The sequence below is a fragment of the Etheostoma cragini genome, chromosome 10, assembly GCF_013103735.1.
Source record: "Etheostoma cragini isolate CJK2018 chromosome 10, CSU_Ecrag_1.0, whole genome shotgun sequence".
Classification (NCBI taxonomy): domain Eukaryota; kingdom Metazoa; phylum Chordata; class Actinopteri; order Perciformes; family Percidae; genus Etheostoma; species Etheostoma cragini.
The window spans coordinates 2,457,462-2,476,972 of NC_048416.1; the positions used below are offsets into that span (position 1 = coordinate 2,457,462).

Genomic DNA, 19,511 nt, shown 5'->3' on the forward strand with positions numbered 1-19,511 from the left:
CAATGCCATTCTGCAGCAATAACATTGAAGTGATATGAACAAACAGAGAAAGAAATCTTTTTAGATGAAACAGATGTTGACAAAGTTTCCTTATGGGGACATAATTTGAAATTGGGAAAAATTGGAAGTAAGGTTATAAATTGCAATATATCACCGAATATTGCAACATGTTTAAAATTGCAATAATATCTTATCGTGATGTAAGTATCGTGATGATATTGTATCGGGAGGCGTCTGCTGATTCCCAGCCATAGGGGACTCCTGAAGCGAGAGCAAGAAAGTGACGGCGGCGTGAGCGTGCGAGAGAGAGAGAGCAATTGGAGGAGAGGAGACTTAACATTTAGCGGTGAAGATATCCAGTGAATGGAACGTTACAGTAGCCAGAGTCCACAGTTTGAGCACATATAAATGCTGCAGCTCCTTCAGACCAACGGAGGCGTGTGTGTCTTGTTTCCATGGCTGCTGAGTGGAGTGACCGGGTTACCCCCGGAGACTCCAGCCCACCTCTCCTCCTGAGCTGTCCGACCACAGTCGGGGATGCCGCAAGCGGAAAATCATGACATTAAGCTACTTTGAGCTACTGCAGCATTTTAGCGGAATACTATGAGTGAATTTATTTGCCTCCGGTGAACAGTTACGCAGTGTAGCATACTGAATGTCCAGGGCTTTTATTGTGAAATGTAAGAGCAAACGGAATGTCTCTGGTAAACGCTGTCATTGTCAAGGTTGAAAGTAGTCCAGTTTGGCGGATCTACAACTTCCTGTTGTTGTATTATGAACGTCATAATAAGTAAACAACGTCGTTAAGCCTATTTGCTGTGCAAAAGCTCTGAAAAATCCACCTCGTTCAGAATGACATATTTGCGCCCTGGGTGTACTCGTGACGAAAACAACAGTTAAAATATATTATTGTGCACAAAAAACGTTCCTGGTATGTTAAGGCCTGTGTAAAGTAAAATAGTTCAAACATCCCTCCCTCTTCCCAGCATTATATTCCAGCTCTTCCAGGGGGATATTGAAGTTTCCATGCCAGATGATATATATAATCTCTCCAGTGTGTTCCCAGAAAACCTCCAAAAGAAGCCACCCAGTATGCATCCTAATCAGATGCCTTAACCAACTCATATTGCTCCTTATCAGCACCAAGGTGTAGCGACTCTACACCAAGGTCACTCCAGATGTCTGAGCTCCCTAGATAGATCGACTGGTAAATCAACGGTCTAGTACAGCACTTGCTTTACTGCTGACACTTCAACAATCCGTCTGTCCATTTTACCCCCACTCGTGAACAAGACCCCTAAGATACTTCAACTCCTTCACTTGGGCCATCCAGTCCCTCCTAAAACAGAGGAAGCATATCACCATTCTCCAGCAGAAAACCACGACCTCAGACTTGGAGGTGCCGACTCTCATCTCGGCCGCTTAACACTCAACTGCAAACCGCCCCAGTGCATGCTGGAAGTCACGGTCTGATGAAGCCAACAGAACCACATCATCAGCAAAGAGCAGAGAAGCAATTGTGAGGTCCCCAAACTGGACCCTCTCCTCCCATCTGCTGCACCTTGACATCCTATCCATGAAAATCACAAACACAATCATGTCAAAGGACAACCCTTGAGGAACCCAACACGCACTAAAAAAACAAGTTTGACTTCCTGCTGCCAAGAATACAGACACAGCTTTTACTCCAGTTACATGCTGTAAGGACCGGATGGCTTGTAGTGACGGCCCTGGTCTTTATATAACTGGAGTGAGAGCTTTACCCCTCGTAGGACTCCCCGGGGACCATGTTGCAAGGCTTCGCCACAAAACACATGTAGACCTTGTGTTCTGTTTTGAGTTTATTGGTTTCTAGGACACAGCTGGACGAGAGCTTAAACTGCTTTCTGACTCTATCTTTGGCATTATGACAGTATGGCCTACTGATTGAAGAGCACAACATAAGGACTCCTTTTAACAGGGTGCATATGTTGCCGAGGAGCACTTACTCAAGTATCTCTGACTAACTGCTCCAAACATGGAATCACTTGGCTGCCATGAGAACATCACATCTGCAATGCTCAACAGGTTTAGTATTCTGCTCTCTGAAAAGTTCATTTATGGTGTGTAAATGATAAAAGTAATCCATAAGTTAAAAAAACTGATGAGCATTCAGCAGCATCTGCTTGGTCTATACAAGTATTCTGGTCCCAGTACTGACTAAACTTCAGTTTTGTTCTTGTCGTCAAGGAAATGTATTGTTATTATTTATTTATTTCATTGTTGTTGTCTGTACCTAATAATGCGCGGAACCCGGATGCAGTGAATCTCATAGATTGCTCGCCTGCCAAACTACCAGTCAAGCTCCCTCCAGGGTTTTGTCTCCATTCTCATTTTCCATCTCATCCTCCAAAGTTTGTACTTTGGAGCTTACAGCTGTCTCTCTGTCCTCTGATTTTTCTGTTGTTCTTCTTTCCACCAGACGAGAAAGAGGAAGGAGGGACATAGAAGCTGGGGTTAGCATGCAAGGATGTGTCAGGGTGTCTTATAAAAATACTGTGTGTGTGTGTGTGTGTGTGTGTGTGGGGGGAGCATGATCACGTATATAGTGTGTGAGGATTATTTTTTAGTATGTGCACCCTTAGGCTACAGGTACAATACATAACTGGTAGCTTATGTCCTCCAATAGATTTCATCATTTGGGTTACACTTTTTAGACAGCTGTACTCTGTCATGCATCCGTTTCGGAGCAATACACTAGAGTAATGTACAGAAATAACCACCTGATATGATTAGATGCTGGAAAGCTGCTTAGTGAACCGAGTCCAAATACAGGACGTCCTGCAGATACTTGAACTGATCTGCTGGCTCAGAGCCTTTCACTTAAATGCAGAGGAAGTTGTGTTGGCTGGGACACACAAGGCCATTGTAAAGCCACCACTAGGAACAGTAATTCATCAGGAAAGGTCTGGGTAGTGGGTTGCTCCGCCCCCAACATCCTCTCCTCTGTGGAGCGTTGAGACATCCAACAAACTTCAAGGAAAAACTCCCAATACATTCCGTGTCTGTTGACACTATGGTGAAATAACGCCACATTCTCATTTGTCAACAGAATAGGCCGTTATAATCTATGACCTGACTTCCGCTTTGAAGAAAACTGATTTGGCTTGAAGTGAAATAATAAACCGGGCCGATGCAGACTTCACCGACGACTGGATGATGAGGCGGTCGGACCTCAGCGCGCATTTCACCGCTGATTTCCAATTTTCCGAGAGACGATGTGGAAAGAGGAATATGATGTTCACTTCGACCTTTTGCTGCAACTGCTGTAAGTTTCATATTTCGACAGATCAGGAATTGTTTTAAGATTTCACGTGGAAATGGGTGGGACATTAACATTATGCTGCGTGGCAAATGGAAATAGTGAGGTAGCTGTACTGTTACTTAACTCTGGCAAACGATCTCTTAGTACTTCTGTTCTATTTCTGCAAGCTGTATGATACCAACATCGTGATAAAAGTAGTTTAAACGGTATTTTTGTATCTTATGTTGTATAGCCTATTCCTTTAGGGGCTTTAAGTGCTTGTAATCAATTACAGGGGTTCAACATGTATTTGCATTTTATCTTAGGACTTATTATCTAGACAAGGCAAGAGTTATGAGGTTATAGTTGTTGCCTGCAACTAACCAATATTTTCATGATCAATAAATAAGATCCCTTTTTGAATAATCTATTCATTGTTTAGTTATAAATAAATGCCATAAAAATTCTCAGAGCTCGTGGTGATGCCTTCAAAGCTGTTCAGTTTACAATAATTATAAAAATGATAAATCATGACTAATCCTTAAATTGGAGAAACTGGAACCAGGACCTCTTCTTGGTAAATGATTTAAAATGGGAAGTTGATTATCAAAATGATTGCTGTTTTTTTTCCAGTGTCTAATCAATAGATGGATTATTGTTTTAGCTCTAATTGGGGTATGACATGAAGATGTGTAGCTATAGCCAATTTAAAGATGCCTTATTGCGCTAAACTGTTATCTTCATGTCTGACTCAAAATAGTCAACATAAGCAATTTTTTCCCGTCATGGTCTTAGTTGATAACCCAGAAACAAAACAAAAAAAGCATGTGGATACATGTCACGCTGTCTCATTTTCTAGGCTTGAGTCTTTGTTTTACATGTAGGAGTATAATATTGCAACAGTTTTTACTTTCAGATTGTATCTACAAGCAGATAACCTGTCTGACACATATACACAAAAACACACAAATGTAAAGAAAAGAGAAAGGAAAAAAGAAGAGCTCTGATATGTGTGTGTGTTCCCTCATTTATCTACTGATCAAAGAAAATGAAAGAAAAGTCTGGGAAATACCAAAATTTTGATAATCTGGTTAATCCCATAATAGTTACCCTGGTAGGATATGCCACAGAGATCCTCCCCTTCTCTCTCTTACACAAACACACACACACACACACACACACACACACTCTACATACAGACACACCTTTTAAGTGTAGGTAAGGGTGATGCAGAGCCAAAGAGATTAGAATGTGAGTCACTGGCATGCACCATCATGCTCTCTATCTCTGACACACACACAGACTGAGTGGCGGTCACAGTGGATGAATACGTGTGGCCTGGGGATACAGAATGGTGACTTTAGATAGACAAATAGATTCACTGTGTGTGCCACTTGGCCTTCAGTGTCTCTCCGCACAAAAGGGCTGCACTAGATATTTGACACTTCATGTTGTCTCTCTCTTACTGTTTTATTTTGTGTGTGTGTGTGTGTGTGTGTGTGTGTAGGCACTATTATTGCCTGTGGCAATGAATTGGGGAGCACGGCATCGTTTTAGCCCCATGAAGGATGTGAGATTTGAATGATTTATGAGGTCTCTCTGAGTCTTGTGAATTAATATGGTCAGACAAGCGAAAGCAATTTCACTGCAAACACCAGGCTAGATATTGTTTTGATGGTTTACTACAGACTCATTTTATTTTGTGTGTGTGTGTGTGTGTGTGTGTGTGTGTGTCTCTTTGTGCATATGTACATATTTCAATCCATCCATTTTCCTTTTTTTTTAACCACTTGTCTGGGTCCCAAGGGTTCCTGTATCTTAGGTGGGACATGCAATTTTATTTCTTCAGCATAATCATCTCCTCCTTCTCGAACATGTCCAGAATATCTCCAGAGGGAGTCATATACAGGAAGCAATTTTTTTCAGATCCCCAAGCCACCTTTACTGGCTCTTTCTCCACAAGAAAGAGCGGGGGTGTTACTCCGTCCGGATATACAATCTCTCCACCCTGTCCCTGAGGTGGAGCCCTGGCACCCTGCAAATGATCTGCTTTCACCCGACTCTTATCTACAATCTTACAGTCATTCTTGGCGGTGATGCTCCCCCACGATAAGGTGGAGTAGTTAGCATGACCCACCTCGTCATGGTGGAGGGGTAATGTGTTCCAGTGACCCTGGGAGCTGTGTTGACTGGCCAGTAGCTCCTTGTGGTGTGTTCCGAGGCAAATTGGTCCACGGTCAGGAGCCAGATGAAGAGTGATTCTAAGAGCCTAATGAATCAGGACAGGACGGTATAACCTTGCTTGAAGTAGAGAAATCAGGGCCCAGGACTGACTCCCTGCTATGGAGACTTATTTGGTTTATTTGTCAGTTTTTGTTTGATGCCCCTTCGTGCCACATTGTGAAATTGTCTTAGACAGCCATAAGGTAGTCCACAATCCCTTTACTCCTTCTTCTAGCACAGGACACTTTGACTTCCGCTGTATCCATGGTAACCAGCAAATCCCTACGACAACAGCGCGTAATGTTTTACATTTGTAAGGTTAATGCAATTGGTCTGATCTGATTATGCAAAAAAACCTCTGAATCATCTGGCGAGAATGCTGACATTGCCTCGCAGATGCACACACAGGCAGGAAATGAGTTAATGAAATTTAGACTGATTTACGTAAATGTGTGTAGTCTCTTTCTCAAGAAATAAATCCGAAATGGATGTATGGTGCTTTATTTGTTTTACTACAACAATAGAGTGCAGTTTGTTCATTTGAACATAAACATGATATTACATGTCCTGCTATTTTGCTTGAATGATTGATGGATTGTCTGTAAGGGTTGTTTTTGTGTAAACCAAACCAACAGGCTTAATTAACCCCCTCCCTGACTCACTGATGGACTGTAGTGTGTAGCAAAGTATACAGTGCAACGCAGTATGGTGAGCACAACTCAATATCTTAATCAAACTACCCCAGTAAGTCATAAATAAATAAGTAGGGCACAAATGAATACTCGTGCATTGATTCTCTCTGTTCTCTTGATGACACTGAGGGCTATATAGAGTGTGAAGCCTGATTAGTTCATCAAACTGTGTCCCTGAGAAAGACACTGGATTGCAGTCTACACTGAAGTACACTACTGGTCTCTTTTTCTTAGTTGAGTCAGCTGTTGTTGGTTCTACAGACAATATTTACACTCAATAGCATTGCAGGTGCTTTGACATTTTTGCCTTAAATAGGGGCATCCTCTAACTCACCTGGTCCCATGCAGGCTGTGTCCTTGCCAGCGGCACAGGGTCAAATCTAATAAAAAATAAGTTCCTTCAAATAGAATCGGATGGCAGCTGCAGAAGTGGATGTCTAGTAAAGCTGAAAAAAGCCGGAAGAGGAAGCTCGTTTCATAATCGTTACCCAGAATTTTACCAGTCAGTATCTTGAACTTTTCAATTCATTTCAGGTTGAGGCATTACTACGTTTATAACATAGATTATAACATCAAATAGGGCACATTGTATTCAAGAGCATGTCATTCACGCAGACTTTGCAAGTCATCACTCAATGAAAGCTGCGTGTTCACTCTCGTGTTTTCAACTGTTTGGCAAATAGTTTATTTTTTCTTAATCTTAACTACCCCTGCAGGGGTGATTGAGGACATTCAGTGTTTTGGCGGAACGCCCTGATTCATAATCACACAGATACACCCATTCACAGCTGAAACGGACAGCCGAGTGATAGACAGTGAGCATGAGATGGACAACATGGTTGTTCAGTTTGGTGTTTTGCTCAAGGCCAAGTTGATGGGAGTCGTTGAGGCCAGAGAGATCATTACTTGTTCACAATTTGGGTCTTTATACATGGAAAGCTCACTTCTGTTGGGAATCGACCCATACTGTTTTTTAGGGCCGATACCAATTATTATTATTATTATTATTAGTTAATTGAACTGATAACCGATATTTGGAACCGGTATGCATGTACAGTAAAAATGAAAATCTTTAAGTCAAAATTAAGATTTTGGAATTTTACAAACTCCAACACACATAACACACAGTAAAAGATAGTGTTGTGTGTGTGTGTGTGTGTGTGGGGGGGGGGGGGGGGGGGGGGGGGGGGGGGGGGGGGGGGGGGGGGGGGGGGGGGGGGGGCGCATTACGTCAGACTCAGTGGTGAGTGAAACCGGAGCAGAGGGACAGACGCAGAGCTGTAGCCGAGCCAAAGTAGCACACGTTTAATTAATTGATTAATAACTTTATCGGTTCTCCGGCAGGGCCAATCGTATCGGCCAGGGCCAATAATTGGTCTACATGTGCCTGAAACAGAGGAATAGAAAAGTAGAATATTACAGCACTTTACAGTCTGAGATGAGTGGAGCGTTTTGGAGGAGATTGCGGCAGGTGAAAGCTGCTTGGCCATTCTCATCAGCTTATAGATTGACGCATTAAACCAAACTGGGTCAGCGTCATGACAAGTCATTCAAACCTCAATTGACTTTTGTTTGCGTGTATGTGAACATACGTTTATGTAATAGAGTTTTATGCTCAGCATTTCCTTTGTCTGGTCTAGTGTGTGGGTGTGAAACGACAAAGCGACGTGTTCCATTCATTAACCTAAAGGCACCTGCTTGTTTGTGTGTTTGTTTGTTTGTGCGTATGTTCTCTCCTCCAGTGATGCCAACCTCACAGACGTGCTGTCTGACTCGGAGGAGTGTGATCTGGGCAGTCTGGAGCGTTTGGAGCGCGGCAGCACCGACACTCTGGCCAATGGCTGCAGAGCAGACTGCGAGGCCGCCAAGAGGCTGGCCAAGCGCCTCTATCACCTCGAGGGCTTCAAACGCTGTGACGTGGCCAGACACCTGGGCAAGAAGTGAGCACGCACACACACTAACACTTGTGCAGTAGGGCTGGGCAATATATCAATATTATATTGATATCGATATATATGATGCTTGATATCGTCTCAGATTTTGGAAATTTTAATATGGAATAAATGTTGTCTTTTCCTGGTTTAAAAAGCTGCAATACAGTAAAGTTATGTAATTACCAGAATTACAAGCTGTACTATTATTTGCCTTTATTGCGTTTTATTATTTATCAAAAATCTCATTTTGAAAATATTTTGTGAAAGCACCAATAATCAACCCTCGAATATTGTTCCCATATCGACGCCGATGTATTGGAGATATTTAATTTTCTCCAAGCACTTACTTTTGTAATGTAATAGGTTACCGATTACAAGTTACCCTATTTCAAATGTAATAGTACTGCAACTATTACTGTATTATAGAAATGTAACCTATTACATTAAATAACTTTTTGAATTGCGTCAAACTTTACTAAACGGTTGTGGTTGGAAATGGCAAAAGAAGACATTGTGTGCATAAAAAACATGCAAAGCAACAAAATATATATTATTCAACATATATCCTAGCTTTTTACAAAAAATATTCAGATGCAACCCCCAATTGAATCATGGACATTTTCATTGGTAACTGTAATTTATTTACACATTTCTTCCCAGGAACTGTAACGGATTACAGTTTCTTTTATTTTGTAATTAAATGTTGCTGCTACAAGTATCTAGTTCCTCCCCCAACACTGCACATGTGCATACATGATGACTAAAGGACTGACAAATAGGCAGAAACAGAGGAAAACATGTTCACATAGTTACATGTGTTCAGTATGCACAAGTGTACTTCATTCGTCAAGAAAAACATTTCTAAAACACGTTTACACGTCTTTAGTGTCACGTTGATGTGCTGACACACGCTCTTTATCTCTCTCTCTCTCTCTCTCTCTCTCTCTCTCTTTCTCTCTCTCTCTCTCTCTCTCTCTCTCTCTCTCTCTCTCTCTCTCTCTCCCTCTCTCCCTGCAGTAATGAGTTCAGCCAGCTGGTGGCATCGGAGTACCTGAGCTTCTTTGATTTCTCCGGCCTTTCGCTGGATCGAGCCCTGAGGTAATGCACAGTCAGCACTTAGAAGTGATGAGTGTGTGATGTGGACGTCCTTACACACACACACACCCCCCATTACAAAGCATTAGCTTTGTGCCAATCAAGCTGTCGTGTTGAGTACAGTTAGCCAATGTAGCTGAGCGCTGCGGAGTACATCACTGCCCTGTACCTGACATGTCGCTGTCTCCGACTGCTGACTTCAGCCCACCGTGTTCAGTTAAGAGCCCTCGTTTGTGCACTTCAGATTAGTATACTGTTAAAGTGCTCATATTCTTCTCATTTTCAGCAGCAATTACTGCACATTGCTGCAGATAAGGACTGCTAGCCAGTCAGAAGTATGAAGGTGTGCCGCGCTATGACACAATCCTTCATTATGACAATGTACACACAACCATGAGTCCCAAGTTTGAAAAAGCAGATTTGACTGTTTCTCAAAAGTCAAGTATCCGATAAGTTTTACCAACAAAGCTGTCGGCTGAATTCCTCCGCGAGTATTATTTACTTCCAGTAGTGATGAATTCATATATCTGTCAGACATGCATGATAGGGAAACATTTGATCTCCTGTTAACCTGTGATTTTTGTATGCCAGGAACTTCTTAAAGGCCTTTCCACTGATGGGAGAGACCCAGGAGAGAGAGAGGGTCCTTGTACATTTCTCCAGACGCTTCTGCCACTGCAACCCACAGACACTTACCTCTGAAGAAGGCCAGAGCCACGAAGAATACGATGGTGATGACGACAACGACGGTATGAGGAACAATATAAGTCATAACAGCTGTTAAAAAAAGAAAATGTATGCATAATAAAATCGATTTCGCATTACTGTTACAGTTTCAATTTCAATTCATGTTAAACTAATACTCATGACAGCAGCATATTCACACTGCAGCGAGTTATGGCTACTTATAAAATACTAATGTGTGTGTGTGTGTGTGTGTGTGTGTGTGTGTGTGTGCCTGTGCTTGTAGAGGAGTGATTTGACATTTAGCTGACGTTGGCCTTGTGTATTGTCCTGTTGCAGATGGAGCCCACACGTTGACCTGCGCCCTTATGCTGCTCAACACCGATCTACACGGACATGTATGTGCTGTAGTTGTCTATCTTACTCGTTCTGCAGGATTCCCTTTTCCTCTTTTCTTCCTGTTGTCTCGCATTGCCAGACAGTGCTGTGGAGGAAGGTCTGGCTAGTTCACAAAGCATTCCGGAATGGGGAAGAAATGTGCTCTGGTTTTTGGCATTTCTTTAAACCAATCACAATCGCCTTGGGCCAACACCTCTGCAAAATAGCATCGGGATGGAACTTGTTTTGGTTGGCATGTGTGCACATAGGGAGGCGAGCTCTGGAATTGCAATGGCTGTCAAGTGCGTGATGAGAATTTCCTCAAAAAAAGATAAACATGATTTGATTGTCAGTTCTAGCTCGGAGGATGTTTCCCGAATCAACCGGTGTTTAGAATGCCAACACAAACAAAGCAGAATGCGAATGACATCCAGCAGAACCCTCGGCGGCACGGAACCATCCTGTAAAAGAAACGTCGTTGATAAAGACTAGTCTTTCTGCAAAACATAGTAGAAAGCAATGGCATGTATCCATTCACACCTTCTTTTTCGGTATATTTCTCGTTCTTTCTATCAACCCTTTCCGCTCTCTTTCTCTCTCCTCCGCGGCCTACTTTCTGACCTGTTTCTGTCTCTCCTCTCCTCGAATAGTCTCATCTGTTCGGTTCTAAACTGGAGCACTGTGGTCTGGGCAGCATAACACGATCAGTGTAATAGGTCCTGTGCTTTGCTTTTCCTCGACCCGCCTGCTAGTCTCCTCGACCTGATATCCTTTCTCACTTTTCAATTTCCTTTTCCTCCCTTTCAAATCTTTCCCCCTGCTAACCAAATGTGGCCCCCTGGTCTCTCTCCACCCATGCAGGTGGTAAGTATATTTATATACTTAACACTGTCCTCATTGACTTCTGTGCCTCCTCTTGTCAGCTAATAATATCATTTCATGAAGTCATGGTTATTTCAAATTAGATCAGCCACATTAGGCTCATAATAAAGGATGCACACACAGGGATATATACATTTTTAATTCATTATTGTTTTGCAAAAATAAATAATCAAGAGCTGATTTTTTTCTGCTTATAATAAAATGCAGTTCTGGTATAAGCAATGAGAAATGCAATTGATCTGTAGTGTCACAATATCTGAAGCAGAGTTGAAATCCAAACATTTTGTGACACCTGTTATATCCCATCCTTTTTTTCTTGTACTTCTCCTAGAAAAGGGAGCATGGTTGTTTTGTCTGTTACGTGGCCTCCTCAGATGAAAATGCAAATAGAAAGCCACAAACCAAATCTTGTTTTCTTTTCCTTTTTTCTATAACAGTACCAAGTCGTTTCAGATTTAGTCCCACAGCTGTATCTGTTTAGGTTACAGGCTTTATTTCAACAGAAATGGGAAGTAATACAGAACCACCTCCCAATGTTTTCACCCTGTAATGATGCATCATAATAAGTGGCTAAAGGAAATGTATGCTAAGCTGATACTAACACATACATAAGAGATGGAACCACTCTCACCACCACTACTAGTAGAACCAGCAGCTTAACACTGCCACCCAGAGGATAGTTGTAAAACTAAATCCAGGTTTGGCGCATGTAAAACTAGGTTGAAATTATCAGCTGCTTTGGAATTTGAATATTTTTCAACTTCTCTGGATAAGGAGCTGAGCTAAAGATTACTTCCACACATTTAAAAGCTAATTGAACTGATAGTTTTGTTTGTGTCTGTCTGTCTGTTCACCTCTCCTCAGAACATTGGGAAGAAGATGTCTTGCCAACAGTTCATCAGTAATCTCGATGGCCTCAACAATGGCAAAGACTTCCCTAAAGACTTATTAAAGGTACAGACCTCCTCCTGAGAAAGTACAGCTAGCACAAAACCTCTTTTTGTCTTCGCCTCGGCATTGAAGCATTTCTTCACATTCTTTACCCTGCAGTCAGTTTAAAAGAAAATGTTTACCGTTCCTCTCTTTTCTTGCCTTGCCCACACAGGTCTTGTATAACTCAATCAAGAATGAGAAGCTTGAGTGGGCAGTGTGAGTACACATTTTGTGTTTGTGAAAAGAAAAAGTATTTGGGCTATGCAAGTTTTTTTTCGAAGTACGGGTAAGTACACTTGAATATGTGCTGCTCAGGTTATCTGAATGGGTATTTGTGCGTGCAGTGAGGAGGAGGAGCTGAGGAAGAGTCTGTCAGAGCTGGTTGAGGAGCAATGTGAGGGTGGGAGTAAGCGTGTTGCCAGGGTAACGGACGGCCATAACCCTTTCATCGCCATTCCCATTCTCTTAAATGCTGTCACCTACAAACATGGAGTGCTGACCCGCAAGAGCCATTCTGACATGGACGGCAAACGCAGTGAGTGATTGTACACACACACACACACGCGCACACCCACAAACACACCCACTTAACAGAAATGAACAAATTCCTAATAAGTTATTGTCAAAAATATGACATAAAAGTTTTTTTATCTCTTTTCTTTGCTCACTTCCAGCTCCAAGGGGTCGCCGTGGTTGGAAAAAGTTCTACGCGGTCCTGAAGGGGATGATCTTGTATCTCCAAAAGGTGCAACACCTCATCTTCCGCTCTGTTACCATAGAAACACACATCCAGCACCGCTGTCATTGCGGTGGTAGATGCTGCTGCTGCTGCTGTTGCTGCTGCTGTGTGTGTGTGTATGTGTGTGTGTGTGTGTATGTGTGTGTGTGTGTGTGTGTGGGGGGGGGCAGTGAGATAGATGGAGCATTAAAAGAGGAAATGAGGCATGGCTGCTCTGCTGGATGTTTGTCTCCCCCTGCCGGAACGCAGCAGTATGATATTTTTACTACATTTTAAATGATGTGATGGACATCTAGTCTAATCATCAGATTTTTAGGCTTATCGTTTCATTTAATGAGGACAACTCCTTAGGATAAAGAGTTGTTTTTTTCTGTTACTTACTCAGGAGGAGTACAAGCCTGACGCCGACATTTCTGAGGTGGACCTGAAGAACGCAGTGCGGATCCACCACGCTTTAGCCACCCGTGCCACCGACTACAGCAAGAGAGCCAACGTGCTGAAGCTCAAAACCTCAGACTGGAGAGTCTTCCTGCTGCACGCCCCGTAAGTTAAACATGAGATGTTTTCATTACGCTTCAAAAACAAATAAGTCTCAAAAGTATAGGAAATGAGACAAATACAATGGAAGTTTCCATTTTATACACATATATGTTTTGAAATGTTTTCACGTTTTCAATGTATAGCATAATCCAAAGGTCATGATCGTGGACGATGGTACAGTTCCACCGTCAGTGGACCATCTGGAACATAGAGGGGTGTAGAGGGTCAATGGATGGCAGATTCATGGATTTTCTGCAGAATTAAAAAAAATATATATATATATACTCTTATTATGGGCCTTTTCGGCCTTTATTGTTGACAAGACAGCTGAAGACATAAAAGAGGAGAGGGAAATGACATCCAGTTAAGGGCCGCAGGTTGGATTCAAACCAGGGGCCGCTTTGTTGATGAGCAAATCTATATATGTGTGCCCGCTCTACCAACTGAGCTACCTGGGCTCCCCAAAACTCACAATGTTAACTTATCTCCGCCCCTATCAGGAAAACAATTTCATTCTGGATCAACACTAAAAACGCAGATTGTGTTTGGGTCTGGTGAAGATTAATTATTTGTAGCGCAAGAGTTTATAAAGTACTCAATAAAATAAATCTAAGCTAAAAAGTTTCTCGCCCAATTAGATTTTTGAGAGTATTTTGTGGTACCTAATTTTACTGTCATCTCAATTCTCAGACAGTGGAATTGTATTGTGAATTTATGCATGCAATGTCAAATTACTAGTTGATACTAGTTAGAGACAATTACATCATTTCAATTACATTCTGTAAATCTGAACAGTTGTCTTTTTTCCGTCATGTTCCGCAGCCAGTTGAATGTACCAGGCTTTTTTTTGTAGATGAGCCTTTGTTGATAAGTCAAACTAAGTGTACAGCAATAGAAACAATTTTCATTCTACTCACCTGCTCTCTCGCCCTTCACTCTCTTTCCAGTAGTGAGGAGGAGATGTTATCTTGGATCTTCCGGATAAACCTGGTGGCAGCGCTGTTCTCCGCCCCGGCCTTCCCTGCCGCCATCGGCTCCATGAAGAAATTCTGTCGGCCAATCCTGCCGTCTTCATCCACCAGACTCAAACAGGTACGTACATGCATGCACACACGCACACACACACACACACATAAATACACTATTCTATTTTTGAGAATTCTGTTCAACAATTGGTTGAGAATATACTGAATTGCAATGCCTTAGGACTTTCTCTTAAAACAAAGAGCGCCATCTAGTGGGCTCAGAAAATAAAGACACCGGTTCGTGAAGCTTCATTTGGCCATCACTACTGCTTGCATCTGATTGGCTGTCATGGTGTTCTTCTGGTTTTTGTCGGGGCTGTGATTGGTGCAGGAGGAGCAGCTACTGAGTCATGAGAGCAAGCTGAAGCAGATGAGCCTGGAGCTAGAGGAGCACCGGAAAAACTCGCCCTCAGCCGACCCCAAAAGCCGCGAGTGGGAGGAGTACCGGCTCAAGGAGCACTACCTCACGTACGAGGTACGGGCTTTGAATAGTTTGGTTAATTTGTCCGATTTTTCATGTTTCTTTAAGTTATTTTCTTAAAAAACATTTTTAAAACGGCAATAAAAGGCAAAGGTACAATAATGTTAACATAGCCGTTTGCAAGTTTTCGGGTGCGGTAAACATTCCATGGTAACAGCAAGCTCCAACAATTGGAGGAGTCACTGTTATGCTTAGGATTGTGGGTAGTGTAGTCCTTTTCCATGACATCGCGAATAAAACATGTTTTTTCTAAAACAAAATATTATTATTGACAAACATGTCTGTAAAGGAGGTCGTCCTGGACTCAAATTGTTTGTTTGAGGTGCTCTTTGGATGGGACAATCATATATGCTAATATAGCTGTTTGCGAGTATATATTATTATTATTGATATTATATGGAATTATGGCTTCTGCAGGGGCGAGAACCATTGTTTCACAATCTGGCTTATGGTCAGTCCCCCACGGATTAGTCTCGCGTTGCCATACCTTCCTCCACAGCGCTGCAAAGGAAGGTCTGGCTAGTCCACACAGCATTCTGGGTAGGGAGGGAAACTTGCCCTACTTTTTGGCCATTTCTTTAAACCAATCACAAGACGAATATAAATATAATTTGATTGCCGGTTCTAGCTCGAAGGGTGTTTCCCGCATCGACCAGAGTTTAGAACGCAAACACAAAGAAAACGGAAGGGGAGGGACATCCGGACAACAAATGAGGGACGTTCGCCTGAACCTCCGGCGCCACCGGAACTAGATATAGACTATCTACGGATGGTTAAGACAATATGGCTAATAATCCAAATTGTTATGTTGAAAATGAATGGGACTTTTTTTGGGACACTGTTGAGTTCTGTTTGATTCATGTTCTGTTGGTCTCACTGTCTTTGTCCTCCGCCCCTCGAGCAGAAGACTCGGTATGAGACCTACATCAGCCTGCTGCAGGCCAAAATCCGTGCAGAGACCGATGACCTTGAGAAGATCGAGGCCAGCGTGATGGCTGGCCTGATCATGGAGGGTGGCCTGGCAGGCCGCGAGTGCCTCCTCCGCAAGACACAGTCCTCCCCGTCCATCAGTCAGGCTCAGGGCGGGCTGAACGGGAAGGCCGCTGGATGCCCTTCCCCAGGACAGAGGAGCTGAGGGACGGAAGGAGGACCAGTGACCCCAAAGCCTACCAAACAACATCCCTCCAAACCAAACTAGCTTAATCCTCCACTTTGTACTGGGTTTTTGTTAGTATTTAGTGTTTTGGGCTCCTCTATTCCTCCTGTTGTACTTACAGTAAGAAGGTGGATTGCAACAGGAGGAATGACTCACTGTCCTTCGTAGAATTTATCAACCCTGGTGATAAGTTTCTGTCCTTGAGCAATAGATGAAGATGAAGAGCCCGTGCTCGAATGCCCAACAGGTGACCCTGCCGATCCTCAGACCTTTGAACTTTTACTATTGCACATTAAAATGATCATTAGTGTGATCACTATTTATAACAACACCAGTATTATTTTCTAATATGACTCAGAGCAATGCACGTGTCTTTAGTTGATATGTGTATTTAGTCATGAGCAGAGCTTTGAGTCATTAATAATGTCTTAGTTTAAGGCCAGAAAGAAAACAAGGAACGAGAGACGGACTGGTTTGCCTTTGTCCTCTCTGCCCTGTCCTCGTCCTGCAGTCCAGGGGGCAGGCAGCGATTCAGATGGAGACGGTACTACTGTAGCATTATGGCCTTTTGTTTCGTGTTTACCCACCCAGCCACTCACAGACGTGTGCATGGACCTACACTATGGGCGGAGTGTGGGGCGTGAAGATGCAACATATCTATCCCAGAGTTACAAAAACTCTCCATAAGAACTTCTCAGAAGGATCATGTCCCTGCCATGTATAGCATATTTATTTATTTATTTAATTCTCCAAACCTTTATTCACCCCAGGAAGGGTTAACACTGAGCATGCTCGCTCTTTTTCAGACATTTCCATTTGACGTTCATACAGCTACATCCATTTAAAAGGGGCCGCCGAGAGGAACAGCCGTGGTTTTAACTGTTCGCTAAGCTGCTCCACCGGAGGAACTGGAGGTTGAGTGCCTTACTCAAGGCCACCTGGACACTAGATGTTAAGGGATTTAGAGAGTGTTAGTCTGTGACTTGTCAGAGAGATCTGTGTCTGGGACTTGGAAGCTGCCGCTACCCCAAATTCTGACATGTATTCAATTATTCTGTATGTTTTTTCCAACCAGTCAAATCTGAACTGAAGAGGATATCTGTATGTGACTGAATGAAAGCACTGTGCCATGTTCTGTTTTATCCCACAAACTCGTCTTATATCAAGGCAGAGTGCACCAAATGTAACAATATACGGTTGGGCGTGAGGTTTCCACGCATCAAAGTGAAGGGCATTAGAGGAAGGTATGGGTGGGAGACATACCATGAGTAGGTCAGCAGGTGTATGTGTGTGTGCATTGGCATACTCTTTTTAAGCAGTTGACTGGTTGAAGCAGTAGGCAACAGGAAGAAGTAAATATAGCAGGTTCATGTTTTTCTATGAAGATATTTGAACATGTTTGATGACAAACAATCTGATGGCCTTCTGCTGAAAAGGACTTCACAATCAGGCCTGGAGCTCTCAAAAGCATCTTCAGCACAAAGCCAGACATCTTCCTTTTGACAAAATACATACATTTAACTCCCAAAACAGAACATCTAACCAATCTATGTCCTGATTTAAAACATGTTACATGGGCCTTGCTCGGCCTTGTATTAGGCATTTACTAGTACTGGTATATTTCTTTTATTGCCTTCAGTCTAACAGTCGAAGATGTCTTTGGGAGAGCAGGACCTGGCCAATCTTAGACTGAGACCTGATGGAGAGTGTAGCAGCAGGTCTGCTCCAGCTTAACATGATGAAGTCAGGAAACCTGTCAGCCTGCTGGAATGGAGAAGGGAACAGCAGCAAAACAACTCCACCAGCAGAGTAGCAATCAGAACATCCTCCACAAGGCGGGAGGAGGAGAAAAGACTCGTTTTCTAAGAAGAACAGACTGCTTTTGGTTTTCTAAGTAAGACGGCCTCTGCCAGCCAAGAACAAGCAAAACACACATCCAGCACACGTTTTGGCCCATCTGGGAACACAACATATGAAGCCTGTTTCTAATGGGAGGAGGATGAGAGGAAGTGGGGATGTGGTGGTAGGGGTAGTGGTACCGCTGTTTGTGAGCACCTTAATTGATTCCAAGCCACCCACACACACACACACACGCGCACACATGTTCTCTTTCTGCGTAATTTGCTTATGACACAACTGTAGATCAGCGAGCTTAGTTCTCCCTCACTCAGCCTCAGTGGGGCACAGGAGCATGTTGACCTAACCAGAGCTGTGGATATCGACAGTACATGATATCTTTGCCCTGGACGACAGCGCTTCTGTTGCTTCGTATATCATATTAATGTGACTGACAGGATCTGAGATCCTTGTGGGACTTGGCTGGACACCTGGAACAGCTGGAATCCTGGAACCGGATCCTTGTACAGACCAAAATGCTGAAGCGGAGTTGAGTTTAGAGAGGAAGTACCATTTTCTAAAGCCGCATTGTTAGGATGAATAACTGCTTTCTTACAGGGAGACTTCCCCTTATAGTCACTTTGGCTGTTGTGCTAACCATTGTTCCCGATGTTCTAGGGTAGGCCTGTGCTGTAATATAGGATCGTGACAAAAAAATATTTCTTGATTGTTCTGTTTTATTTAAAAAATGAAAACTTAGGCACTTTGATGTCAGCATTGGCTCTGTCTTTTTGTTTGTTTTGTTTGTATATCTGAACTGTTCTTTGACAGGATGCTTATACTATGTAAAGGACATATTTACTGAATATTTAGTCTGTGCTTCATAAAGTAAGCTTTTATACAGATGATTGCGATTGTGCTTTCTTAATATTAAGTCTGCTAACCTGGGCGACATCTATGATATTGAGTAGATATTACTTTGTAATAAATTAGGGCTGTCAATCGATTAAAACATTTAATTTAATTAATTACACACTCTGTGATTAATTAATCTAAATGAATTGCATACATCATTTTTGCTGTGAAAGTATTTGAAGTATTTCAATTCAAATGAATCAATAAATAATCAGCAGTTGTGACATTAAAGTTAAAAAAATATTTCATTATCATTTTCACTGTTCAAATATTAACCATAGCGATCAACAATATGACCTAATATGTTAAGGAAATAAATTCAAAAGTGCTTGAACCAGGAAGAAGATTTTGATAAGTAAATGTTCCCATCAATGATCCAGGCAGCGTGTTCTCCCTCCCTGATTTTTTTCTCAGATTAATTAATTAAAATTAGCCCCAGTTATACTGCAAAAGATTTTGGTCAGAACTTCAACATTACACATTTCCAATATGTACATGTTTTTTTTCAAATTTAGCCTCCAGTAAAGCGCTACTGTACATTTGAAATTTGGTATGTTATTATCCAGTATAATCCAGTATAAAACAGCTACTAGATTGTTCCCAAAGGGGGCCCTTGAGGGGGTTCCAGGCCAGGGGGTCCCCAACAAAAAGGACACTCATTCATTTTCACTTCAACTCCATTCATACGTATCACAATGAAAGAATGTATGACTAT

At 42.4% G+C, this 19,511-nt stretch overlaps 1 protein-coding gene across 1 annotated transcript in view; it reads left to right on the forward strand.

Moving 5' to 3' along the window:
• The window catches only part of psd2 (pleckstrin and Sec7 domain containing 2), a 37,874-nt gene extending 19,050 nt beyond the window's left edge, over nt 1-18,824 (forward strand). Inside the window, exons 4-15 of the mRNA XM_034884135.1 lie at nt 7,941-8,138; nt 9,150-9,230; nt 9,819-9,976; nt 10,251-10,309; nt 12,036-12,125; nt 12,277-12,320; nt 12,449-12,639; nt 12,779-12,849; nt 13,229-13,386; nt 14,331-14,475; nt 14,740-14,883; nt 15,794-18,824. Coding sequence (XP_034740026.1) covers nt 7,941-8,138; nt 9,150-9,230; nt 9,819-9,976; nt 10,251-10,309; nt 12,036-12,125; nt 12,277-12,320; nt 12,449-12,639; nt 12,779-12,849; nt 13,229-13,386; nt 14,331-14,475; nt 14,740-14,883; nt 15,794-16,024 — 1,570 coding nt within the window. The 3' untranslated portion in view covers nt 16,025-18,824. The remainder of the gene's footprint in view (nt 1-7,940; nt 8,139-9,149; nt 9,231-9,818; nt 9,977-10,250; nt 10,310-12,035; nt 12,126-12,276; nt 12,321-12,448; nt 12,640-12,778; nt 12,850-13,228; nt 13,387-14,330; nt 14,476-14,739; nt 14,884-15,793) is intronic.
• The last annotated feature ends 687 nt before the right edge of the window (nt 18,825-19,511 follow it).